Consider the following 27,338-nt stretch of genomic DNA (forward strand, 5'->3'; position numbering starts at 1 on the left):
TTTGTTTGTTCTCCCCCCTAGAATTATTCTCCGATCCCCCGAGAACCACTGTTACACGCTACTGTTATTTTAATTGATAAATCATTCTGACGAATTCCCGAGTGGTTAACGAGGCAGAGTACCTCTTTGGGGGCTCGGATCGAAAAACCCAAAAATTTTTTGGGGATCCGGATATGTCGGGACCAGTCCCTCATCGTCCGGCCCACAATGGGCTTGCCAAAAAAGGCCCTCTTAGTGCCCACAGGGAAGAGAGTCGATCAATACTAAATTAATGGCGTTGTTTTATTTCTTCTTACCACAAGACACGGAAAATGTTTTTAAAAAACTTAATGTTTATTATTATTTTTCTATGTAAACATATTTAAATAAATTATATTCGGTTTTTCTGATAATCTATACATTTTGCCATAGATGATGATGAGAATCCGCTGCTGGTATGTGCCATTAATTAAAGCAGCGTCTGCTAGTTCTTTCTATTCTGTGTCCGGGATCAATTTCCTCCATTGTCTAAGGAAACGATCCATATTCTAAGAATCAACAGGATCTTTTAAGGCAAAAGACGATAGAAATTCTATCCTAAGATGCTGATCCAAGTGTTGAGCCTATTGGTGATGGTACTAAAAATGGAAGACAGTGGCCCTTGGCGTCGAATGGGATGAGGTGGTCTAACTACAGTGTTAAAGTGGGACTCGTTCCTTCTTATTTGTTCCTGAAATTAGGCCATACATTTATTATCTTGATAATTAATCACTTTTGTTATTTAGCCATTAGAAGACGAAGGTTAATAGAATTCATCTAGAGCATTATAAACCCAGTTTAGACATCAAGTTTTATATTAAAAATCATAGATAAATGCAAGTAGTATGAGTCAGTCTTTTAGACTTAACTGTAATTGATGTTTCAAATTAATTATTTTTAGTACAGTAGCCCCTCGTTATATCCTAAACTCGGATATTCCGTTTGTCTTCCAAATACAAATGAGCTTTATCCAATAATGATAAATACATCGGTTAAAACGCACCATAAGGTGCGTTATAACCGATTTGTCATCCTACATGAGCAATATAACGAGGGGCTACTTTAGTAAATTATAAACGAATCAACCTGTCTTTGAACTAAATGTTTTTTGTTTCGAAAGGAAGGGCGTGTACGAATTAAAATAACTTTACGTCATTTGAGTCAAGTTCATCTGGCGTAAGTTGAACTTGACTCAAATGACAAAACTTGACTCAAATTTTAAACATAGGAAACTACATCTTTGCTAAATTTATAAGCTGTTATTCTATAATAAAGTTCCTGTTTATCCGAGACAAATGGTTTGGAATTTAATAAATCCAAGCACACCAGGAACTTGGAAAATCGAATGATTGGGCCATTAATTTTGGGAATTTTCACTCTGACAGGTAAATAAATTTAACAATACTTGCCTTTAATAAAATAATGTCATAAAACTTTCTATACTTACTCTCCTGAATGGATACATTGTGATATTCCTGACCGTCACTTCTTTCTCGTTTACTACAACTTTCACTTCGATGGGTTGGTATCCTTCCGCATAAGCCTGTATCATTTAGAGTACCTGTTTATATTTACAATTTCATTCACGGATAAGTGAATTTCTAGATAAATTCTCCTTACTTCAATAACGTAAGTTCCGGGTAGTAGTATCCTCCAATATTCGCCTCTGTTGGTGGTGTGGAAACCCACATCTCGACCCTTAACCTTCAGGCTAGCTCTAGATATGGGCCGATTTTTCGGGTCTTTCACGATGCCTTTCACTCCTTAAAGCATCAAGATACGTTTAGTTTGTAAGAAATTACACGAGAATTGCGTGTGTACGGGCACTCACCTCGATGGACTTCACCGAGAAGCCTCAATAGAGCCTTCCTGTTGTCCGTCCAGTACCTAGGTAGCTCTTGTCTGTACGGATATTTACAGCAAGACACTTCGAAAACTAACTCCATGCAACCTCCCCATACGTAACTATAATCTTGCATCCCACCTATGTACAAAAACTAAGTTCTAAACACAGTTCTAATTAATTACTCCCGTTAGACCCGAGGATGAGACCATAAACATAGAGATTCTACCTGTTAAAGGATACCAGGCTGCACCATTAGTTGTTCCATTAGGAAATCCCGAAGTATCCTGCCAACAGGGGATACCAAGATGCATATTCTCGTGATTGAAGGAATAAGTGGAAGCCAAAAGTCTGAACACATCATCATCAGGAGTTAGAGAAGGTGTTCCGTACGTCTGAAAAACTATAAAGAGTAACGCATTTTTATAGAATAAAACCTGTCTAAAACGGAACCCGTATAAAATGGAAACATCTTCGGAACGGGGCGATTTTTCTTTGGAAAGATGCCAAACCGAGAAGCTTGCAATTCCGGCTTAGACAGGTTCTACCGTACAAAGTGAACTTACTCGAATTGGCGGAATTATCGAAGGGGTAACTAGCGACTAAAGCTCCTCCGTGTAAACTTCCCGATAGGACAAATTGAATCTGATGCAACCAATCGCGAACGGCTTTTGTTTCCGGTTGTTGTTGTTTGTTGTTGGTTTTAAAATAGTCGGGAAAGTTGCGATTCAAGTCGAACCCGCGAGCGTTATACCTAAATGAGAGAAAAGAAAAACGTTTTATAGAAGTATCGTGAGAGCAACGAAGCGCTAAAAGTTTTCTCTTACCTTCCTTGATTCCCGGAGCATTGTCCTTCAACCGCTACTTCGAAACCATCCGGATTCATGGAAGGCATGATGTGTATCCGCGTGTTATCTAACAACCAGCGAACGTAATAATCCGTAGGATAATTATTTATCAGGTACATAATTAAGTGTAGCATCAGTTCCCTTCCTACAGCCTGCAATAATCACGAATCGATGTCAATAATCGATTAATTTGTCTCCTGTAATCGGCTATATACAAAATTGTAAATTCTAATAACGTGTAAAATCTCCCAACCCCCTCGACCTTTAATCGTCAAAATTTAATATCCTCGATCCTCCTAATATACGAACCTCTCTGCAAAATTTCAGAAAATTTTGACAGAAGACACAGGAGTTATTAAGCTTCAAAGTGAATGAACGAGATCTTGCCTCTACACACAAACATCCATACATACAGAAAAATCCTCCAAATTTCTTACTGTTGAAGTTCCTCCTAGTCCAAAAATGTAAAAATCTTGGAGGGGGTCGTTTTTCCTTCAACCGATCGTCATACTTTCCCTCTGTTATAACAGAGGGAAAGTATGACGATCGGTCGAAAAACGAACAGAAGAGAAAGTAATAGGGCATTAAATCAAGTTCAGCGCTCTATTCTGAATATAGTTGATTTAAATCTGTGTGCTATATTTGCATTTATTCGATATTTTGCTGATATTCGATCTAACGCTATGCTCAACAATAACGTATACAGGGTGGCCCAAAAGTCAGTTAACGGGAGGGGAACTGAGGATTTTTACTCTGATCCGGAGAAAACTTAAGTGTCTTTAGTGGTTCCTACTTCTATAAATTAATCATAAGATTGGTTTTTGTTTTTATTTTAATCAAAGGTTCTTCACATTTCATTTGTTCAAAACAAAAGACAAAAGGGGCCCACTCCATCCCACACAAGAGGCCCAAGTTCTAGATACGCTTGCCAATGTGAGTGTAAATATCAAATGGACTTTATAATAATGTATTATTTTATACAATTGTTTTAAAAATTAAGTCGACAATTTAACTGTTAACTGACTTTTGGACCACCCTGTATTTAAAGATCAGATTAATGGAATAAGGCAATCGATCTGCCAAAAATGGTTGCCTTCAGGGAGGAATTCCTATGAGAATATGAATTCCTATATAGGAATTCTAAATAGGAATTCCTATGAGAATTCCTATTTAGGTGTTAGACACGTGAAGAAACCCCGAAAATTTCACGTGCCCGGCCCATTAGTCATTAATCAGACGCAAACACGCGACTAACGTAATCAGATAATTAATTACACGCGATAACAATTACATAAGGAAATTTTAATGACAATTAAACAGATTACTTACCTCATTACCGTGCATATTGGCTATGTATTTGACATTGGGTTTCAGAAGCGGTTCCTCTTGAGGATATCTGGAAAGCACGATCACCCACAAATCTCGACCTGTAAATATTAAGCGCACTTTAATTTCGAATGGTCCACTCCCTTTAACCTTTAAAACACTCCAAACTCACCTTGAACGGACTTCCCAACCGAGTAGAGCAAAGTAAAATCCCTATACTTCCGACTTATCTGATGCAGAAGCGTGGTGATCTGATCGTAATTGTGGTAATTAAAATTAACCTGCATACCGCGGACATACTGCACCGCCGTCAGATAAATGTAGAAGAGGATTATGAGGAAACCAGACACGCACCAGTAGGCCGGTTTCATTTTTGATACTGAAAAGAAAAACCGGGGTTACGTCCGCAATTATATAAAAGTGTAGGGGGAAAAATGGGGGTTAGTTGCGCAAAAATTGATTGCCAACTTAAAATTAAAATTTGTTCATCGGCGTGTAGTTGCGTTGTTTGTTTATTAAAAGCCGGGTCACGAGAACTAGGCCGTAACTTAGGTTAAGTTTCGGGTTGATGATTTGTTATCAAATCGTATCGAAATTAAAATTTTCTTGATCGGAAAATCATCATCATCATTCCATTTTAATTGTATTTAACATCATCATTCCATTTTAATTGTATTTAACATCATCATTCCATTTTAATTGTATTTAACATCATCATTCCATTTTAATTGTATTTATCATCATCATTCAATTTTAATTGTATTTATCATCATCATTTCAATTGATTTTGTCATCATCATCATCTTTAATTTTAATTATATTTATCATCATTTCATTTTAATTACATTAAGAATCATATCATCTACTTACATTTTTTAGTGGAACATTTAATGAACTTTGAAAAGTTTCCTTGTTCCGAACTTTTTAACGAAAATTCCCTTTAAAAAAGAAAGTTTTATCGGTTAAAACTATCCAAATTTAGTCAAAACTATTAATCAAATTCTGTAACTAATTAAAATTAAGCAAAACGTGCAAATAACGCAGATTAATTAATTTCCACGAAAATCTCACCATACATAAACTTATAAAAAGTGTAATTTAATGAAACTTCTTTAAAAAAAAAATTGTTTTATCAATTAAAATTACGATAATTTATTATAAACTTTAATTAAAATTTGCTTAAATTCAAATTAAGTTGGTAAATTTAACGAGTAAAACCGAAGAAAATCCGTTTATTTACAATCCTATTAAGCAATAAAATACATTTATTTTAAAATTGAAAACAGGCCTAAAGATAAAAAATATTTAAAGGTTTTAAACCCCAAATAATCAACAAAAATAACGCATTTTTAAAGTCTTAACACAAGCAAAGTTTATTATTTTAAAGCCAAAATAATTTATAAATTACAATTGTGCTGAAGTTACAATAAAGCAAATTAACAAGGGGTTAATTTTAAATCCTTACTAAACTTCGCCGGAGGAAATTTTAATAGACTGACGCCATAGAAAATATTAAAAAAATACAAGCCTTATAAATACATTAAACGTAGTAAAAAGTGGTCTGTGACAGTTTAAATACACGAAAACAAAGTTTTATCTTACATTTCTCAGCCCTAAACTAGTAGGAAGTTTTTAGTTTAGAGCTGAAAATTAAAGATTAACCTATTTAAAATTAAAAAATAAACGAGAGTTAAATACATTTAAGTCCTTATTAAAATAATTTCGGCCCTAAAAGTCGGGATAAAAATCTACTTTTGCCTGGTAGTAAAGCCATCTCGAACTTTGAAGGATGGAGAAATCGCCACTCTTGTGACGTCAGATATAAAGGCCCTTTTATTATAATTAAAATTTTGTGATTAATTTAAAGTTAATTGGGTAAAAACTCGCATGCGAAGATCATTTGTTATCCTTACCTTTAGAAACTAGTCGCGAGTTTTCGTAAATTGTCAACGTGCTACGGGTCATTCAACTAGCTGCACCTTCCAGGACCTTGGCTCTACGCTTCGCATCTCGGAATCACGTGACTGGCGCAAAACGATTTCCGGGTTTCTCGAGGGGAGAGGACTCGTTTTACCTCGTGACGTAGTTGACCTTCTTGAGTAACTGTCTTGCAACGAACTATGTAATATCCGCAATTTTTCTTAACGTTCTAATCTCGGACGGTATAACGGGGATACGGATTTTCAACCGCGATTTATTAATGAAAGGTTAGAGTTATAATCCTGTGACGCTATATGAGGGAAGGTTATCATTTGCGAAGCATCGTTACACGTATTTCGCTTAAATTCCAGCTAATTAAAGCTGTTGAGAACATTTTTAAAGGTATCCACTGTTGTATAATGAAATAATTTAGGAACAAAATAACAATATCTGTCAATAGATAATATATAAATTTATTCTGTACAAGTCACTTAACATGTTATCACCTATATCTAAACAACACAAATCTATCACAGGATACATTCTTTTTTTTTTTTGTTTGTTTGTTTAAACTAATCCAATTCTATTTACAATAAAATTAAGTGTAACACTCAAGAATGATGAGATAATTCTTCTAAGTCAGAGACAATATTAAATTATCATCTGGAAGATTTAAATTTAATTCATTATTTTATCTCTTAAAATTGGATTTTTATGGATATTTCATCAAACAGACCAAAATAAAATACATATTATTGTTTTTGATTATCATTAATTGTTGTATCACTAAATTTTTCACAGTGTAGATCAGTGATGTGCAAACTTTGAGCGCCAAAATTTATTAAGTATTTTGTATCATGAAACTTAAACTGGAAGTAAAAATTATCAGAATTTGTTGAAGATTTCCCCCCAGAAATTAGGTTAGAATGGATTTGTAAAATTGTTTCTTTCAATTTTTAATGTAATGTAAGGAAGGTAGCATCTCGCCTAGTATTACATACTTGTCATCTCTGCAGAAACTTTTGGCTTCCATTGCAACAAATGTTACATTCTCCGCCTTTTCTTCTGTGTATTATGTGAAAATGATTCCTCAAAGTTGTTGGCAAACTGTCATAATCCAGATCAGTAATTTCAAAAATTACACTGAAGAGTGGTAAAGAACCAATAAGCAGACTCACTCTTCAAAACATTTGCTTAATCTTAAATTTAGATTAAGAAAATGTTTTGTACAAATATGTATGTTAAGTATAAACATTTATTTTAATACATGTGGAAAGATTGAGTTTGCATAAAATGTGTCTCTGAAAACGAGAGCTGTTTTGAAAAAGTTTGCACATGACACCGATAACAAGATCCAGAAAAAAATTAAGTATGGAAGTCAATATATACAATTGAAAAATTTATACATTTACACAAACGTTAATAATTACTTTTCATTAGATAACTGCAGTCATATCCAAATCTTATAGTACATTATTTAACATTTATTACAGTTTTTCAAAAATAGGAAAAATCTCTTCTACACTCAATGGTAAAATTTGCAGATTGAGAGGAGACATTTCGTTTTCTACTTTTGTGGTCTGGTCGCGGAGCTGTTTCCAATGATGGAGGATTCTCGTATAATACGCGGTCTTTTCGTAGTCGTCTAAAGTCGTGTAGACTCGGAGGAGTCCCCGGTAGTCATATTCCAGGCCGCTGTATCCTTTTCCAAATAATTTAATACCTAAAAACAAAATTGATAAGAATTCTTTACTCTTGTTATATTTCATTATGATTTAAATCATTGATTTGCAGTGTGCCAATGCATCCCAAGAGAGGGCTAAATGTGCTGCAAATGTTATGAAAGTATGTTTTAAAAATGGGAAGAAAAATTTGTACAAAGATTTATTACATTCATGATAAATAAATAACTAGGTTAGGCCTACAGGTTATCAGTTATTATAGTACAGCTAAGTATAATTTAATATATATTAATATATTGTATATTTTGTACACAAAGTGCACCATAAATTTTTTAAATGTTTTACAGTGGACTGTGAGCCAAAAAAGTTTTAAAACTGCTGATTTAAATTATTACTTGAAAGAATTCTGTAAGCCAACTTAAATTTTAATAAGATTTATTATAAATACATTTTCTTATTGCAATTTTCATACAGTTATATTTCATCTATACTAGGAAATTTATAAAATTAATAACACTCGTCTTCATTTTAAGAACTGATAATGTTCAATTCAAGCTATAATAATTACAATATGATTCAAAAGGACTTACTGTGCCAGTAGTCATCTCCTGCACAGGCGTCATGCCACATACACCAATATCTAGAAACATTAGTGCATCACAAGAGTGTTAAGCCCTATGTGTCATTACAAAAGGCTCCCACACAAACATATGCCACAATCAAGAAATTCTTATGGATACATACACAAACAGCAGATAAACATAACAACATGTAAGGTAGTTATCCCTAGTGCTATGTGGACCCTGGTTTGGTATAGTGCTAGGCACTGGTAACTTAAATATGCAATATACAATATATTCCACCAATGCCACTATAATAATAATAATAATAATTTGGTTTATTAGAAAAAAATTAAAATTGATTAATTCGCCTTTCTAACTCTCAGAATTCAGCTAAAAAAAATAAGGAAAAAGTACAGCTACTTTAAAGCAACCAAAAATTTTTTAATCAATGAGAAACATTTTCAGACTCATAACCCAGCTTCAGCTCATACAAGTTTTGGAATGTAACGTCAAATTAAGGCAAAGTTCCAGATTTATATTACATTTAAAATTATAGAAGAAATCTCATCCAAGAAATAAAAATATGGTATCCAAGTTTTAAAAATTTTTCATAAACTTTTAACATTAGAACTCATACTTTTACATTTAAAGCATAAAATATTTTATATTGTTGAAATACTTTTTTCATATACTAATTTTTTATGCCAGTTACATATATCAAGATTTACTTTAGCATCTAATCATTAACGTAACTTTTCTAACGTTTTCAAATTTCTGGTGTATTATTTGTGTATATCATTACAAACATAGGCTATATATCTGCTTTACTAGAGAATTTTCTTGCTGTGATTTAAGATTTAAACTCCGTATTTTATACTGCTATGAATTATTATTTCAGTTAATTCTTTTATTTGTGCATTGCTCTAAATCAGTTCCCAATCTTTTTCATACGCTAATCCTTTTTAAAAATTTTTTCCATTGATATAGTCTACTACTTATCTCAAATTACACCAGAGATGCTAGAAGCATTGTCTGTACATATGATGCAACGTTGAAAGTATTTGTAGTATTCAAATTCATTTTTTATCAATTTTATATTATAGACCTATAATGCTAGAAAGTATTTGACATATTAATATGATAATGCACAAAGTGCAGTATCATTAATATGCTGCACTGCATTACACAATTACAGAAACCTTTTTATCTATTCATTTAATATTAATAAAAATTAGCATCATTTAAAAATTACCAATCATTAGAAGTAAATAGTAAAAATCAAACACAGTATATATTATTATGACATTGTCACAATGCTGAGCTGCAATTTTAAATCATATTTTAATTTGAAAAATCATGTGACTTCCAGTCCTGGCCAGAAGTTTGTATATAGTTAATTTGAACCTCTGGCCCTAGCTGATCTCAATTTTCATCTAACTCCATTCAAGATTAACAAAAGACAGACAACGGACAAGAGTGAGAATGTATAAGTCTACAATTTAAAAACTGCAGCCCAACAATAAATTAGAAAATTAATTTATTTTGAATCAGGAAAATGAAAAAACTTGTTTGAAGTGTAATATAAATTCGTGAAATAGCTAAAGTTTATTCACAAAATTTTCTGAACACTAATATATTTCTAGAACAAAATATATAATAAAATGTTCTCTTACCAATGCTTACTGATCGACAATACAACTTCTCTGCTTTCTCAAAGAGTAACATATCATAATTATAGAGAGAAGCTAAATGACCAACTGATAAAGCTACTTCATAATCATCTCCACCTAACAATTTTTCTTTTATCTGAATGGCTTTAAGATGCATTTCTTCAGCTTCCTTTTTTTTAAAATTAATAAACTATGTTAGTATTACACATAAAAAAAAAAACTTTTAAATTTTAATTATTTTTACCTTGAAACGCTTCATTGACTGATATAGTCGACCCAAGTTTCCATAATGTTTGGCTGTCTGAACATTCATTTCTCCAAAAGTTCTTTGTGCAACAAAAAGAGCTGACATATGTAAATCTTGAGCTTCGGATAACAAACGTTGTTCTGCTTCTTTATCATGGTTATCAATGGCAATTTCTTCTAAAATAAGAGCTGTTAAAACAAATAATTATATCATTGACTCCTAAGTTCTACATTTATTTCACTTTTTAACATTGTTACTATTGTTTTCAACACAAGTTAAAATGCATGTTTTTTAAATGAAATTCATATTTATTTTATATATAATTTTTCTTGTAAAACTTCAGAAGAGTTTGCAATCAAACCCAATTAATCATAAAATCAACTCAAAGCAATCATAAAATAAATTTTGTTAAACAGGAATTCATATTATGATAATTGATTCAAACACCTAGTTCTAAGTATAAAAATTACACTCACTCACTTGTAAATAAAGTGAGTGACCTGCTTCCAATCATATCAGTTTGTTATTCAAAATTACAAGTGATTGTGCTGATCTGGATAACATCCAAACTAATAGTTTTCACTTGTAAATTATGTAGAAGCTTACAATTAAAAATTATGCCAGTCTCCTTGGTTATAGTATAACTGTCACCAAAAACTTACTATATCAATGGTCTGAACACTGTTCTTGCTGACAACACAAACAGATCTCTAAAACAAAATAATATGTCAATGGAAGTGACACTTGGCACAAATGACAGCATGATCTGTATCTATTAAAGTAACAAAACAAACCAAACAATGAACTGATCTAAAAAGAATGTACAACAGAAACTTTATTCCACAAACATCACTCAAACACATTGAACAACAAAGAGCAAAACAAATTCAAATTTCAGTTGATATCTTGAATTGTTATAACAGGTAAAACAATACAATAATGAAACAGACATCAATGTCATTGATAAGACTGGATGAAATAAAAATCACACATAATAAATAGATCCATCCTAAACACAACATACAAAATTCTTAAACGGGAAAGAAACGAAAAGAAAAATCTTCTGAAAAATTGATAAGGTAGTTGTCAGCATGCTGCTTTAAATGGAAAAATATTTTTCTTACTTTAAGAAAACAAAAAAGTTTCTAAATAAAATCATTTGGTTTCCTGAAGCATGCATTCATTTTCTTTATGTTATTATGATACCAAGTTAAGAAATTTTAAATAAACATTTTAGAATGATCTGTGTGACATACAATGCAGATTTTGAAAGATGTCTTGTGAATAGTCTGACAAAGAAAACATTCTAATAAGAAACTTTGTTTTCAGAATGAAAAAAAATAACCACCTAAGCTTGAAGAGGAATAATATAGAATTAGTTATCATGTTTGTTTTTTTATTTATAATTGTAGTGAGGTAATTCTCAGAATGGGAAGTTTCCACAGGATGAAAAACTTTGGAGTCATATACACTGAAGTTTGAATCATACAATAATGTCTGAAGAATTTAATAAATGATCAGTTGTTTGACCTAGCCTTAGGTCAAACAACTGATCATTTATTAACTAAATGCTAGAATACAAAGAAGTCAAAAGTTATTCACGACTAAGTGAAAAATTTAATTTATTGAAATCTCAACTAAAAAAATAAATAAATAAAAAGACAAATTGAGGAAACAGTGTTCTGAAACTAAGATTGTAGCATTTTCTATTCTCTTTCAGGAATTGTTTGTTTAGTAGTGTATGTAGACAACTGTTGTGAAGACAATTGTTGGTTTTTCAATCCTAACGAATTTCTGGTTTTTCTGAATTTATATAAATGACTGTATAAATTTAGAAAAACTAAGATTCTATAGGATTAAAATATTAAAAAATCTAGTGAACAAAATTTTATTATTTTTGATCAAATCTTTTATTAATTAAACTTTGAATAATACTAATACTAAAATCATTACCTTTAACTCGTTTTGATGATGCCAGTAGTAGGTGATCTTCAGGTAAAAGATGCTTCATTATGGCCATTGCTTTATCAGCATGTTCTCTAATAAAAGTTAAATTTATAAACATTTTAATATCTTCCCTTTATTAAAATAATTACAATTAACAGCATTTATATTATCAGAAACTATCAAACAATTACTCTCTCTAAATTCTTTTAAAAATTCAGAGACAGGTCTACACAAACTATGGTATGTAATATAGTGATATTCAAACAATGATTAATTGTTATTAAGAAAGCCTTGAAGTTAGTAACTATTTTATATTTTTTAAATTCAATTAAAGACATTCACAACATTTGTATATATATTAGCTTTTTGATTCAAACAGAAACATTAATACACATATTATAAGATGTCACTAATGTTAAAGTGAATTCTTTTCCATTCATTATTTTAGTAATAAATTTTCTGTAGTACAGTCACTTTCTGATATCAATTTTAATTGTCTGTTACACTATTAACCTTTGTACAGAGGATTAGTCAGATATGGCGCTATCACGATGTAGTGGAGAATAAACGTGGGAAACCTTTAAAGAATTTTCCACGTTTATTCTCCACTACATCGTGATAGCGCCATATCTGACTAATCCTCTGTACAAAGGTTAATAGTGTAACAAACTTTTAAAGAATTTTCCCACGCATTTTTCTCGTTTCCATTTCAGAAAAATTTTTTATACAGTTATGTCTAGTAAAGAAAAATCTTTCTTTATTGTCACATAATTCCTTTTTTATGTGAATTTTTTTTGCAATAATTTTTGGCTAGTTTTTGGCGATATTTTTTTGTGCAAAAAATTTTTTGCAGATATAGACATCATTCTCCAGTGCCACATGATCATCCTTGATGGGTATATCCGTCAATCACTGCAGAGTGGTTAATATGTACTGTACAAGCTGCATTTTTAGACTAGTTCATTATGTTGTTAATGAACTGGTCTAAGAATGAAAGTATAAAATGTAAAAAACATATTTATGTATATAAATGGCAATGGTGATGCAAAAAGTACATGTAATTTAGCAGTATAATTTCACTTTTTAAATTTTGATTATCTTAATGAAAGTAAATTTTTCTGATGTTGTTAGTTTTGATAAGATTTGTCACTTTAATAATGTATTAGTTTACTAATAAATAACAATAAATAAATAAATTCTATTTTTTTTAGTTTTTCAAATTTTTATTCTTTATCCTATTATATACAGTATTATCTTTAGATATTACTGTAACAGAAAAATAAGACTTAAAATATATACCAAAATAATAAGTAACTTATCCTGGTATATTAAAGAAGATTCCCATTAGTTCAGCATTATTAATGATAAAATAATCTGGTATTGATATTAAAAAGGCACTGGCAGGATGAGCAAGCAGTTAAAGTGGCAGTCTACCACTCTGGGGACCCAGAATTGAATCTAGACATGATGGAAAAACCCCAGAATTTTTCATGGATGGTCCTGTCCTTCCCACCCAGCTGCCCCCAAAAAACACCTATTGTGAGTCAGGACAAACCTATAATGGGCTTGCTAAAAAAAGGCCCTCTTAGTGTCCACAGAACAGAGTAAAAAAAAATTATTAAAAGTGTGTGTTTTGTTTTTTAAAAATCATAATTAAATTAAAGAATTGTTTAATAACCTTACCTAGCATGTTGAAATTTTCCAGAACTGTATTCATGAACATAAGAAGCATATGCCAGATCTTCGTGTGCTATGGCAACATGCAAGTTATGACCACCAAATACACACTGGCGAACATCTAATGCCGTCTAAATAAATGAAATTATTATTAATCATTATTATACAGATCTTAATAATTAATAAATCTAATATGTTTTTTTAGCAAAAAAATACATGTTAACATATTTTTTTGCTATGTTATGTGTGTTATAATCAACAACAATTAAAAAAATGGGCATTATAATCACAAAATTTATTCTTTCAGATATTATTACAATATACAAATGCTGTATTAGAAATATGCAAACATGGCAGGCACATGGAAACCACATGCAGTTAAAGCATTTAATAATGAGTACAAGAATATATTATAGTTTGTTTAAAAACTAATTAATTCATTTTACATCAAGGTTAAATTTGATTTAAAAACTTACCTGATAGACTTTAACAGACTGGCGATTTGAATCAACATTTAACAGGTAGAAGCCATAATCCTGTAATGTGTCAGCTGTTTTTGGATGCTTGCATCCAAAGTGTTCTCTGTAAATATATTTAAAAACTTCATTCAATTTCAAATAACAATTCCTATATTTAACTAAACTTGATTTGTACTTTTTCAAACTAAATATAATTGTTACAATTTTGAATTGTCTTACTAAATATAAAAAATATTGAATTTTTAAAAAATTCCATTACAATTCAATGATTTTAATTTCATGACATGTTTTGTAAATACACTTTCCCCCCTTAAAAAATTACTTATTTGCTCATAGTACTGCCTAGAAGTAACAAACATCATCATTAATTTCTGCTGATACCCAGAGTGTGTACAGGTCAACATGGTTAAAAAAAATATCACACTTTTATACTACCAACCACTACTTTTTTCCCCAAACTCTCCTATCAACAGACAAGTTTTTAGCCTGGATTAAAGTTAAATTCCTTTCCTCTAAAGCCTGCTTAACACTATCAATCCACCTTCATCTAGATCAATGGTTCCCAATTAGTGGTACGCGTATCCCCAGGGGTACGTGAAATTGCATGAAGGGGTATGCGTGGCAATCTGAAATCGGTCAATTTAAAATTTAAATGCATGAGATGAAGCAATCGAAAAAAAATAATAAGTGGACCATCAAAAATTCGGCAATTTACAACATGATGTCAAATGCACAAATTTGTTTATTTATAACTAAAAATATTCTCGAAATTTCATTAAAAAAATGCATTTGTGACAATACCTAAATGAAATTCTTATGCAAGAAACAAAAATTGTACAATTAACACAAATTCAAATTGTGTTAATTGTACAATTATCATTATCATCATGTCAGCAAAGCAGCAATAAAATATTCACTACCATTTTGCACAACATCTCTCTGCGAGAGTGGATTTTTGGTCATGACAAACATGAAAACTAAACATCGTCACCGACTTCAACTCAAAGATGACTTAAGACTGAAGCTGACCAAAAAGCAACCAGATTTTACAAAGTTGTGCAAAGAAAATCGTGCACATTTGTCACATTAAAATTAAATAACCTTATGTTATTTTCATTATTATTAGAATTGTATTTTAAAGGTAATAAATGTAAAAAAACTTATTCTATTTATCACTAGCTGTCTACCTACAGCTTCGCTTGCATTATATTGAATTTTCTCATGGGAGTAAGATATTTTCTCGCAGTAAAATGCAGCCTATGTCCACCTCCAACATGTAAGCTATCTCTGTGCCAAATTTTATTAAAACCTGTTCAGCAGTTTATACATGAAAAGGTAACAGACAGACAGGCAGAATGACCTTCAAATTTATAATATTAGTATGGATTAATATGAATTTCTGCTATAAGGGGTACACCAGTTTGAGCTCTTTCTTGAAGTGGTATGCAGGAAAAACTAATTGGGAACCACTGATCTAGATCATCCCTTTGATTTTAGCTTTGAATATGTTTGCTAGTCTTTCTTTCCATAATGGCCAAACCACCTCAGATTAGCCTTGCTTACTCTCAACTGAATATTTGTTATCTCAAGGTTTTTCCTTATGTCTTCATTTTTAATATGATTTTGCCACTGTATCCATCTATTAACACCACTAATTTTTCTAAAACTCTCATGTCAAATAGGTTTTATATATTGATTTAAATTTATAATATTAGTTTAATAATAATGGTAGTCATTCACCATCATTAATGGCTATCAAAACTAATGTCTGCCAGATATGGATAACTCATGGGCACTCTACTTTTACTTTTATTATTAAATATGTACACTTCCATATATATTTAATTATTAAATATGTATGGAAGAGGAGATTGGTCAGGAGGCTCAGGTAGCATAACTGGCAGCATGGTAAGCAGGAGTTGTGGGTTCAAGTCCTGCTCTGGACCAATTCTTTTCTTCCAGGACTTTCTAAATTATTTAATTTAATTATAATTGTGAAACTCATTCTAGTGTGACAACAATAGTACATCTAAATATATTTAAATTAATGTAACTTGTACACTAATAGTGATGAGAGTGTTCACATACAAGAATTAAGAATTATTATATTCCAAAAAGTTCTCATTGTTCTTTTGAACTTTGTGCTAGGTATTTGAATACTGAAAGTTCTCAGAAGTAATCCTTATGAGCACACATGAAAACGAACAAGCCAATTTGAGAACTGAGAACTAGTCATGTCCAGCCATTGCAAATTCAATAATTAATCTCAACATTGCTGGATCAAACAGACCAAACTATTTTATGACCAAATATGAATTCTCAAATAATTTTAATACTCTAATTTTTAACTAATCTGTGTCTAAGCCAAGCAAGTCACATTATTTACAATCTATCTAAAAATCAGCTTTTTGAAACTGGATAGTTCTTCATTCTTTCATTTAAATACTTTTATCATTAATTACAAACTACTCCAAAGCCGTGCAAAGCAAGGTGGCATCATTGTGTAAGATTTGTTCCTTGTTCTTGAGAACTCTATTCTTGGACACAATTGATTCTTGACAGTTCTCAATTATTAAATAATTCAATTCTGCCAAACTTCAGACTAATACACCTTTAACAAATACAGAAAGTGTCTTTGCTACAATTTTATATCCTAAGTTAAAATCCTATCAACAACATATACTGCTACAAACATATACAATGAACTCTACTCATAATTAAAGTTTCACTAAAATTATCCATTAACAATTTTTAAAATAGCAAAACATTATTGTTTCTAGTTATTTTATTGATGGTAATTAGTAGAAATACTAAAAACCTAGCAGCATAGTAAGTAATTTGAATAACTTACCTTGACAGATGCAATGCTTGTTTTATTAGAAGACCAGCTTTTTTGAAATATCTCTTTATTACACAGGCCTAAGTTTAAAAAATATTTTCTCTTAGAATTTCAATTAATATAAAATTTTAAATATTTTTATTCTATTATTTAGCAAAATAACTCACCTTAGCAGCTTGACGAAGAACATGAATAATTGTCTAAATTAAAAATATACATATTTATGCATTAATAAAACATAAGAAATCTGATCAAATTTAATTATTATTATATTATAATCAATTTATATTATGTTCACAAAATTTTCTTAAAGAAAAATTATTCAATATAAAATCCTATTAAAAATTTATAATTCAAGATATCAAGATGTGACCAAAAACATTCTTATAATGAAGTACAGATATGGAATAAAATAGTACATTATTACTACATTATTTTCAACAGTTCACTTTGATAACAAAGCCAAAAGTTATCTGATTTCTGAAATCAATCTTATTCCTAAATTTTACAATTTAACTTATTAGAATAATAAGAAAACTACAATTTTTAAACTGAATTGAGAATACTTTTAGATTATCTTACCTTAATAGGTAAACTTGAGTTTAAACATTTTAATGCTTCTAAACTCCACCTATATGCCTGTAATATGGAATAAGATTTTAATAAGTGAATAAATAAGTTTTTACATATCTTCCTGAAATGATAATTATGGAGATTTCAAAAAATAATTGTATCAGTTTTTTAAATATTTGAGTAATTAGAGAAAATGTTTTTCTCAATCATAGATTAGTCAATAACTACATTGTCTCTTCACATTCTTACATAAATATTACATATGTAAATCAACAGAATATAAACAGAATAAATGTACTCTGTAAAAATATAAATTTAGAAAAACTAAGATTCTATAGGATTAAAATATTAAAAAATCTAGACCAAAAATTTTTTAATCAATGAGAAACATTTTCAGACTCATAACCCAGCTTCAGCTCATACAAGTTTTGGAATGTAACGTCAAATTAAGGCAAAGTTCCAGATTTATATTACATTTAAAATTATAGAAGAAATCTCATCCAAGAAATAAAAATATGGTATCCAAGTTTTAAAAATTTTTCATAAACTTTTAACATTAGAACTCATACTTTTACATTTAAAGCATAAAATATTTTATATTGTTGAAATACTTTTTTCATATACTAATTTTTTATGCCAGTTACATATATCAAGATTTACTTTAGCATCTAATCATTAACGTAACTTTTCTAACGTTTTCAAATTTCTGGTGTATTATTTGTGTATATCATTACAAACATAGGCTATATATCTGCTTTACTAGAGAATTTTCTTGCTGTGATTTAAGATTTAAACTCCGTATTTTATACTGCTATGAATTATTATTTCAGTTAATTCTTTTATTTGTGCATTGCTCTAAATCAGTTCCCAATCTTTTTCATACGCTAATCCTTTTTAAAAATTTTTTCCATTGATATAGTCTACTACTTATCTCAAATTACACCAGAGATGCTAGAAGCATTGTCTGTACATATGATGCAACGTTGAAAGTATTTGTAGTATTCAAATTCATTTTTTATCAATTTTATATTATAGACCTATAATGCTAGAAAGTATTTGACATATTAATATGATAATGCACAAAGTGCAGTATCATTAATATGCTGCACTGCATTACACAATTACAGAAACCTTTTTATCTATTCATTTAATATTAATAAAAATTAGCATCATTTAAAAATTACCAATCATTAGAAGTAAATAGTAAAAATCAAACACAGTATATATTATTATGACATTGTCACAATGCTGAGCTGCAATTTTAAATCATATTTTAATTTGAAAAATCATGTGACTTCCAGTCCTGGCCAGAAGTTTGTATATAGTTATTTGAACCTCTGGCCCTAGCTGATCTCAATTTTCATCTAACTCCATTCAAGATTAACAAAAGACAGACAACGGACAAGAGTGAGAATGTATAAGTCTACAATTTAAAAACTGCAGCCCAACAATAAATTAGAAAATTAATTTATTTTGAATCAGGAAAATGAAAAAACTTGTTTGAAGTGTAATATAAATTCGTGAAATAGCTAAAGTTTATTCACAAAATTTTCTGAACACTAATATATTTCTAGAACAAAATATATAATAAAATGTTCTCTTACCAATGCTTACTGATCGACAATACAACTTCTCTGCTTTCTCAAAGAGTAACATATCATAATTATAGAGAGAAGCTAAATGACCAACTGATAAAGCTACTTCATANTATTCAATTAAATGGCAAGAAAAATGTTTTAAATTTTTCTAGTAAATATATATTAAAATAAAATCAATCTTAAATAATCTTCCTGTGTTAACTGTGCTTTTATTTTATGTAACTTTTCAGGTAAAAATCAAACAATAACAGTTCTCACATCTTCCAGAAAAATATCTTATTTATCAAACATTTGTGGTTGATTGGGAAACCATCCTCATGATTAACCATTAATAAATTCAAATACAGATTGTAGAATACATATATTTTTAAAATTTAAGAAGTGAAAACAGATAAGTAAAATAAATACATCAAATACAAATAAAATAAAAATACACTATAAATGAGAAAAATTCATTAATAAACTGAAGACAAGTATCAATGTCCCTTTTAATGGTTTAAAACATACTGTACTTACAAGCTGTGGGCAGGTAACTAGCATCTTTATAATTGATGCATAAACTCTTCATAGTATGTTGTTTGTATATTGTTAACTTTACAATGTATCAACAATTTCAACATTGAAAAGTTAGCAATATGCAAACATGTTATGAAAAATCGCTTAAATTCTTATTTAATCATAAATAGCATTAACCATTTTTTAAATTTTGAAACTGTATGTATCATATTTCCATGCATATTTTTACCTGAATATCTTTTGCTCCCATATTTCTAAGAAATGTTTTTAGGGAAAACAAAATATTAAAGTATTTTTCACATGAAAAATGCAAGACTTCTCATACTGAATCACTTAGTGTAGGAGATAGGATAAATCAGCCAACAAGAAATTTCACAGTATATAGGTGCTTCGTTTACCCTCATTTCCTTGTATAAACTTAACAGTACATTATCTTTGTACTTACTGGAGGCTTAAAAGAGTGAAGAATAAAGGCTGTTTTTAACTGTAATGCTTTATAGCACTTTAGTAGGTTTATTAGTGTCATACTGAGTAGAGTTAACTGCAACTTTAAGATGCAATAAAAAACTAATTTTATACTGTCTGGTAAAACTGTTGAACTAATCTGCTTTGCAGAGCAGAACAGAAATTGAGGGGACAAATGAAAATTTGGTATCAGTGAGGCACTTGTTCACTACTGGTGTAAACAAAAACAAGCTCTAAGCAACAAAGGTCCAATGTGAGAACATTTTGTGGTCCCACGACTGGAAAGTATAAATAACTTGAGAAAAAACTGTTACGATATGTTGAACAAACATGCAACGATGGCTGTGCTGTAACACATGATATTCTGCAATCATGGGCTTGCAGTATATTGCTCAGACAAAATATTTCTTCCCTTGAATTTAAGGCTAGTCAAAGATGGGTCAGCAGATTTAAGAGGAAAAATTTCTCTCTATATAGAACTGTATTGTGCTAAATGTTGAATAAATAGTGAATAAATACTGATATAATGTACTTTTAAAAATAATTTGCATATTTTTGGCATCTCGATTAATAAAAAATGGCAAAAAACAAAAAAAAGTGCAGAAATACAGTATTCTATATTCAATCTATTAGTGGTTCAATCCGAGGATGGCTGTCTGGTCAGCCAATAAACATTTCACAAATAAAATATATTCTGCTGAAAGTGGTAACTTATCATTTGTTCAAAACACTAGTTTACAAAACTACTTATTAAAACCAAAGGACTTAAAATTTCTATTTTGTAAATATATATAAAAATAGTTAGTATTATGTAACACTATATATATATATATATAAGGATATAGTTACAAAACTGATATCAAACATTTTTAATATATTCTTAACAATAAAATTTATAAAGATTTTTGTAACATGCATGAAAATTTTATAAATATACTTGTTAATTACCTAATGCAACATTCCAACAATATATTTAGATGAGGAGGATCTTTCAACTGTTTACAGATTTCCATACATGATTTCATTATTTTTTCAGCATCAAGAAACCAACCTGCATCACTCAAAATACTACCTGAAATAAGAATTTATTTTCAAAGTTTATATGAGAAATTACTATTCAATAATAAATTGTATTTATTTTTTTAATTTAGTTTTTCATTTGAATAGGTAATAAAGCTTTAACTTCCAAATATTTTTCGTCCAATTATCACAGTGGACAATATGGAAGATTTTATTATAACTGACCTGTAAATGTACAATATTTAGGTTTTCAACATAAATACAAATCATTTAATGTCAATTACATAAAATGATTTTTAAGGAGGACATTGTCCAACTTTGTCATATTGTAGGAGAAATGAGGCAGAGTCGGAAAGAAAGAAGCAATCTTTGCACTTGTTAGACACAGAGAAGGTGATCCTTGTACCTGACCATCTCAGACACATTTGTCACTATAAAACAGACTCTCTTTACATCTGCAAGTCATGAGAGGGGTGATCATTTCACTGGCTGGGCACACAGATGATCCTTGCACTTTATGACATGGAGAGGCAATCCAAGAACAAAGTAATGGATACCAATGCCTACCAGTGACAAAGTAGATAAAACCACTTTACAGTGGTAGTTGGTTGAGTTCATGCCTGGCCAATGGGAGCTATGTGGAGATTTCCAAGTTTTCTTCACATCAGTAACATCTAAATAGGAGCCAATTTCCCATAAAACTCCCTAGACCTCCAGAGAGGTATTCGCCTCAGCAAATTGTCCATGTGTCGCATTGCCATATACGAAAAAAAAAACCAAAACTAAAAGCAATTGATGCCAATTGCTTTGTTTCTTTTTATTTCACCCCTAAATTCTGTAAGAAGTGCTCAAGGAGCATGGACATTATCACTTTGACCCCATTTTATATCAAAAATAAAATCAAGGACCAGTTTCTACATTTAAATTTATTGTTTTTGGACTCTTTATTGCAAGCAATATAAAATGGCAAAGTTTTATCAAAATTAGGCCATCAAATTTGAGAACAAACTTAACTTATAGAAATAAGCAACACAGAAGATGTGCTAGTGACCTTGGGACATCATTGCACAATTTGTGATACTGTTTTGTCGCATGCACTCATGAAATGACCTTATATCTTGAAAATGAAGTCAGAGACCCTATTTGTTTGCATTCTTGAATTCCTCATCTCAACTAATGAAAAATGACAATGTTTAATCAAAATTGATCAAAAAGATTTTGAGAATGAACACAATTCAATTCTATTTGAGGTTTTGCTAATGCTCTGCCTCAAATATGGACAATGCAGAACTAAAATACATCTAAAATTCATACAAACTATCTTTTCTAATATACTAACAGTTACACTAATTAAAATATTTAAATAATAAGTAGTATATAAAATTGTTAGTGTATCAAATTAAAAAAAAAAAAAACAGTAGATATTAATATTCTTTATCCTATTATATACAGTATTATCTTTAGATATTACTGTAACAGAAAAATAAGACTTAAAATATATACCAAAATAATAAGTAACTTATCCTGGTATATTAAAGAAGATTCCCATTAGTTCAGCATTATTAATGATAAAATAATCTGGTATTGATATTAAAAAGGCACTGGCAGGATGAGCAAGCAGTTAAAGTGGCAGTCTACCACTCTGGGGACCCAGAATTGAATCTAGACATGATGGAAAAACCCCAGAATTTTTCATGGATGGTCCTGTCCTTCCCACCCAGCTGCCCCCAAAAAACACCTATTGTGAGTCAGGACAAACCTATAATGGGCTTGCTAAAAAAAGGCCCTCTTAGTGTCCACAGAACAGAGTAAAAAAAAATTATTAAAAGTGTGTGTTTTGTTTTTTAAAAATCATAATTAAATTAAAGAATTGTTTAATAACCTTACCTAGCATGTTGAAATTTTCCAGAACTGTATTCATGAACATAAGAAGCATATGCCAGATCTTCGTGTGCTATGGCAACATGCAAGTTATGACCACCAAATACACACTGGCGAACATCTAATGCCGTCTAAATAAATGAAATTATTATTAATCATTATTATACAGATCTTAATAATTAATAAATCTAATATGTTTTTTTAGCAAAAAAATACATGTTAACATATTTTTTTGCTATGTTATGTGTGTTATAATCAACAACAATTAAAAAAATGGGCATTATAATCACAAAATTTATTCTTTCAGATATTATTACAATATACAAATGCTGTATTAGAAATATGCAAACATGGCAGGCACATGGAAACCACATGCAGTTAAAGCATTTAATNAGTTCCCACCTATCGGGCTGCGAATGGCTCATGTATTTAATCATTCCTACAACGTAATTTTCGGTTAGCGTGGAACGTATCTAAGCGTTATAGGGGGGTCTACTGTAAAACAACACAACACTTCTAATTTGTCATGACTGAGTAATTTATACAGGTTTTAATTGTAAGAAATTTTCTTTATTGTATACAGGTATATTGACTAACTTTAATTTTCTTATAAAGAACTTTTAGATGTGTATATGAACAACAATATAATTTATATTTTCACATATATGCAAAAACCTACCTAGAGAAAGACCAAGTTGAATTGTCCTATCTTTCACTTGAACTGAAGAATGCTTAACAGTTAAGCAATGTTGATAATAAGCATCTGCTAAATGCTCAGATGTATGAGCACCATGATCCATTAAAGCTTGAAAACAGTGATGTAGAAGATGACTGAAAAATAGTTTAATTTATAAATTTAAAATTAAATAGTATTATTGTATTTATTTAATTAAAATTATATAAACTGTTTGCAATTTTGTTGCCATTATTTCATATTACTTTTATATACAAACATTCATGAAAATTCATATAGAAAACTAAATGTAAGTGTTAATCTTTTAAAAATTCTAGTGATAGTATTCATTATGTAAATAATCAACTTTCAATCATCAAGTTATGTCATATTAAATTTTTATCAATCTAGCAGCAGAGTAAATGAATTCCTAGTTCTGCAGATCACAGATACGAATCTTGTATTAGGCACAAATAGACTAGTCGCTACAAAGAATCTTTTCATGGCCACGATGTATTTACTTCCATTCTGGCAAGATAAGTTAGTGCAAAGGTCAATTGAATTTCCTTGCCAAATGCAAACAACTGCTGGTTGTGGCTGATCTTATCCAGATGACAATACACCAACTTTCTCAGTATCTTCCACACTATGCAATAGAATATATAAGACTGCTGTAACACTACACACACTATTGGAACCTGTAACATTATTCATTGACTGTTCAAAGTTGTAGTGACATTTTCAACAACTTATGAAGTAATAGCTTTGTGGTAAACTTTCAGATCTCATTTTCTCAAATCAAGTTATCTTTTCCTGATAACTTTGAGTAGTGATTCTCAGAGTAAACTCTGACAAAGACAAAATTTCCAAAGTACAGCCACAGTATTATCGCCATTTTTATAAAACAGCTTTACAAGAAAATGATGGCCACCATTTTCTATTTATAGCACACATTTAGAGCTATGGTGGCAAGATGATGGCCACTATAGCTATAAATGTGTCAATCAACAGCTGTGGTCACTTATATCCAGAACCTGGCTACAACACACATGCTTATGCATTCATTATACTTCAACTTCATATATCATTTCTATCAAATAAATGTTTATGCTTTAAAAATGATATACAATAGTAAAAATTCTTTATGTACAGCCACATATCAAGGATAAACTCAATATAAGAAGTTAAATTCATTATAAGTTTAATTATAATGATAATCATATATAAGTTTAACTAAACAGCATTCATTTCACTATGGTGATGTGCCATTGTGATGGCTAGAGTTAAATATGCAAATTCACCAGTAGTGTTGTAAATGTGTTAATTTCCAAGTACAATTTCAAACAGACATATTAGATGCAACTTCATTACCCTTTTCCACAATATTATCAAGAATATTTGACAGATTGACTTCTGTTGAACTCACTGAAGTCAAGAAAACTCTATAGGTTTTTGAGGTGATCCTACTCCATTGCTTCATATCTAGTTGTATTTTTTACTTGTTCCTACAATTATCTATTATCTTCTATCATTATTGGTAGTTCCACCTGTCAGATCAATGTCCATATCTTAAATAGTTAATTGTAATTGGTCACAAGTCATTTTAGCATCTGATATAATCTTTAAAATATCCAACATCCTTCTTTTTTGCATAATATTTTTTAAACAATCTCCCTTAATTGGTTCTAGTTTATGGACAAAAGTGTTTGTGCATAGTTTAGCTTGTATGAAAGAAAGTCCACCGAGGAGAAAAATATTATAATTTCTGAAATGCATCTGGGTAAAATAAGTAAAAAGTCATTGATTGGCTAGTATTTTCAGAGTCTGTGGATGTGATAATTCCTAGAAAATAATGGTGTCTGAACTAGTTATATATTGAAATTTTTAAAAAACAGAATACAAGCAGAGGGATAAATCATATATACATTTATAAATATTCAAAGAAAATACAGTTTTTGTTAAAATATACTTTTTGGATAAATATTTTTTAAGTAATAATAAAATTTTGCATTACAAAAAAAAATTGAGCCTTTTTTTAATGAGGTGCAAAAGCGTGATCTGATGACCTTGACTTACAGAAATGAAAAAAGTTAAAATCTCTACTCTGATGGTATAAATCCAAATTATAATCTTTGACTTCTGTCTGATACTTAACACTGAGACCATGCTTGTGAAACAACTTAGCAAATAGTTGGTGAATAGAATTGTTTTATTCTATTCACCAACTGTTTAGGAATATAGTAACAACATGAAGGTCTAGTTGCTGTTCACCTTCATGTCATTACTAAAAGCTTACTGTTGTCATAATCATAAAATAACATTTGTATACAAAAATAAAATATAATTGTAAAAATTTAAACAGAATTTAAAAGCTTTATCTTATGAAAATACATTAGCAATACCAACAGCAAGTAAATAACATCTAATGAATCAAAAATAAAAATTCTTTACAAGAATATTGAAGTTTTTTTTTTTGTTAATCATTATATTTTGGCCTGTATTAATACCTGTATTAATATGAATGTGAACTAATTTTTCAAGACATGATCAATAACAGTAAATATCAAATTAATAATTTTTTGGGTCTAATTCTGCTATAATGAAACTGATAATTAAAGTTTCTAATTAATATATGTACCCACTCCTTGGGTTCTTTATAACATCTTGATCTTCTCAGTGTTAAAAATAAAATTAGTTGAGAAGAATCCATTTTCTATTATTGCAAATACTGTAATCATTAATTTTATCTGTATTTTAGTATAGTAGCTAAAATTTTATATACAGAACACAATGTTTATAGTAATTGTTTGAAAAACTCATTTCTCTTCTTCAACAAAGCAGCTTTATTTTCATTAATCATGACATCATGACTCAAGTATCTACATGTTATACACACACTATTTATATACATATAATCATCTTTTAGATACAGTGAAAACTGCTTTAAAAGGTTTCCTTTGAGAGACACAAAAATGACCTCTAAATAAAGATGGCTTTTTATTTATGAGAGAAATTTTCTTTTCTCACTTACTTTACAAAATCTCCCTTATTTATTTAAATTGTTATATGGTACTTCAATATTTTTTTTAAATTTAAGATAATTAGATCTATTTAAGAGTTGTGAAATAATAGAATTTAACATGGTCCACCATATTAGTTTATACAATATATTTTTTCACAATTAATTAATCTGTCAACATAAAAGAAGAACAGGTATTTTCTATAGAATAAATAATCTAAAAATGCCCAAACAAACAAGCAAAAACAAATTCTATTTTAATATTACCTTAAAAATATTATATCATATTTCTGTGCAAATAAGCATAGGATGCTTGTGTGTACCATCTTGTTTTGGCTTATAAGAGCACTGCATGGCTGTATCAATGTAAATTAAATGTATAGATAGATACAGTAACTATTCAGTGACATATCTGTGGTAACCATTATTAAAAAGCCAAAATAAAAAATTGCTTCCAATACTATAAAAGTTGTTTTAAAAACTAAGTTATTAGGTACAATTACAACTTAACCTTAATTTTATGCACAAATAATT

At 29.8% G+C, this 27,338-nt stretch overlaps 2 protein-coding genes across 2 annotated transcripts in view; both read right to left on the reverse strand.

Annotated features, from left to right (window-relative positions):
• Positions 1-351: 351 nt before the first annotated feature.
• Positions 352-6,303, reverse strand: LOC111634767 (carboxypeptidase M-like). Its single transcript, XM_023379606.1, has 11 exons — positions 5,949-6,303; positions 4,906-4,973; positions 4,208-4,414; positions 4,039-4,136; positions 2,689-2,861; positions 2,428-2,615; positions 2,091-2,264; positions 1,850-2,002; positions 1,639-1,781; positions 1,466-1,561; positions 352-709 (listed from the first exon to the last, which is right to left on the reverse strand). Exons 3-11 carry the CDS (start codon positions 4,404-4,406, stop codon positions 572-574), a joined length of 1,362 nt encoding a protein of 453 aa, XP_023235374.1. The 5' UTR covers positions 4,407-4,414; positions 4,906-4,973; positions 5,949-6,303; the 3' UTR covers positions 352-571.
• A 122-nt stretch (positions 6,304-6,425) lies between these two features.
• Positions 6,426-27,338, reverse strand: part of LOC111634774 (amyloid protein-binding protein 2-like) — a 30,611-nt gene continuing 9,698 nt past the window's right edge. Inside the window, exons 3-13 of the mRNA XM_023379611.1 lie at positions 23,792-23,943; positions 21,160-21,283; positions 17,642-17,777; positions 17,227-17,259; positions 17,072-17,139; positions 14,218-14,323; positions 13,748-13,872; positions 12,071-12,156; positions 10,115-10,305; positions 9,874-10,039; positions 6,426-7,678 (exon numbers count right to left, since the gene is read on the reverse strand). Of these exons, the coding sequence (XP_023235379.1) occupies positions 7,443-7,678; positions 9,874-10,039; positions 10,115-10,305; positions 12,071-12,156; positions 13,748-13,872; positions 14,218-14,323; positions 17,072-17,139; positions 17,227-17,259; positions 17,642-17,777; positions 21,160-21,283; positions 23,792-23,943 (1,423 nt within the window). The 3' untranslated portion in view covers positions 6,426-7,442. The remainder of the gene's footprint in view (positions 7,679-9,873; positions 10,040-10,114; positions 10,306-12,070; positions 12,157-13,747; positions 13,873-14,217; positions 14,324-17,071; positions 17,140-17,226; positions 17,260-17,641; positions 17,778-21,159; positions 21,284-23,791; positions 23,944-27,338) is intronic.

Source organism: Centruroides sculpturatus, unplaced genomic scaffold (assembly GCF_000671375.1).
Source record: "Centruroides sculpturatus isolate CEXI.00-Female unplaced genomic scaffold, Cexi_2.0 scaffold492, whole genome shotgun sequence".
In the NCBI taxonomy this organism is placed as follows: Eukaryota; Metazoa; Arthropoda; class Arachnida; order Scorpiones; family Buthidae; genus Centruroides; species Centruroides sculpturatus.

Coding starts and splice junctions, on each gene's coding strand:
- LOC111634767 (XM_023379606.1), bottom strand. CDS start 4,406: ATGAAACCGGCCTACTGGTGCGTGTCTGGTTTCCTCATAATCCTCTTC. Junction 2,003..2,090: donor AGCCTGGTATCCTTTAACAG/GTAGAATCTCTA, acceptor TTTTGTACATAG/GTGGGATGCAAGATTATAGT. Junction 1,562..1,638: donor CCGGAACTTACGTTATTGAA/GTAAGGAGAATT, acceptor TAAATGATACAG/GCTTATGCGGAAGGATACCA.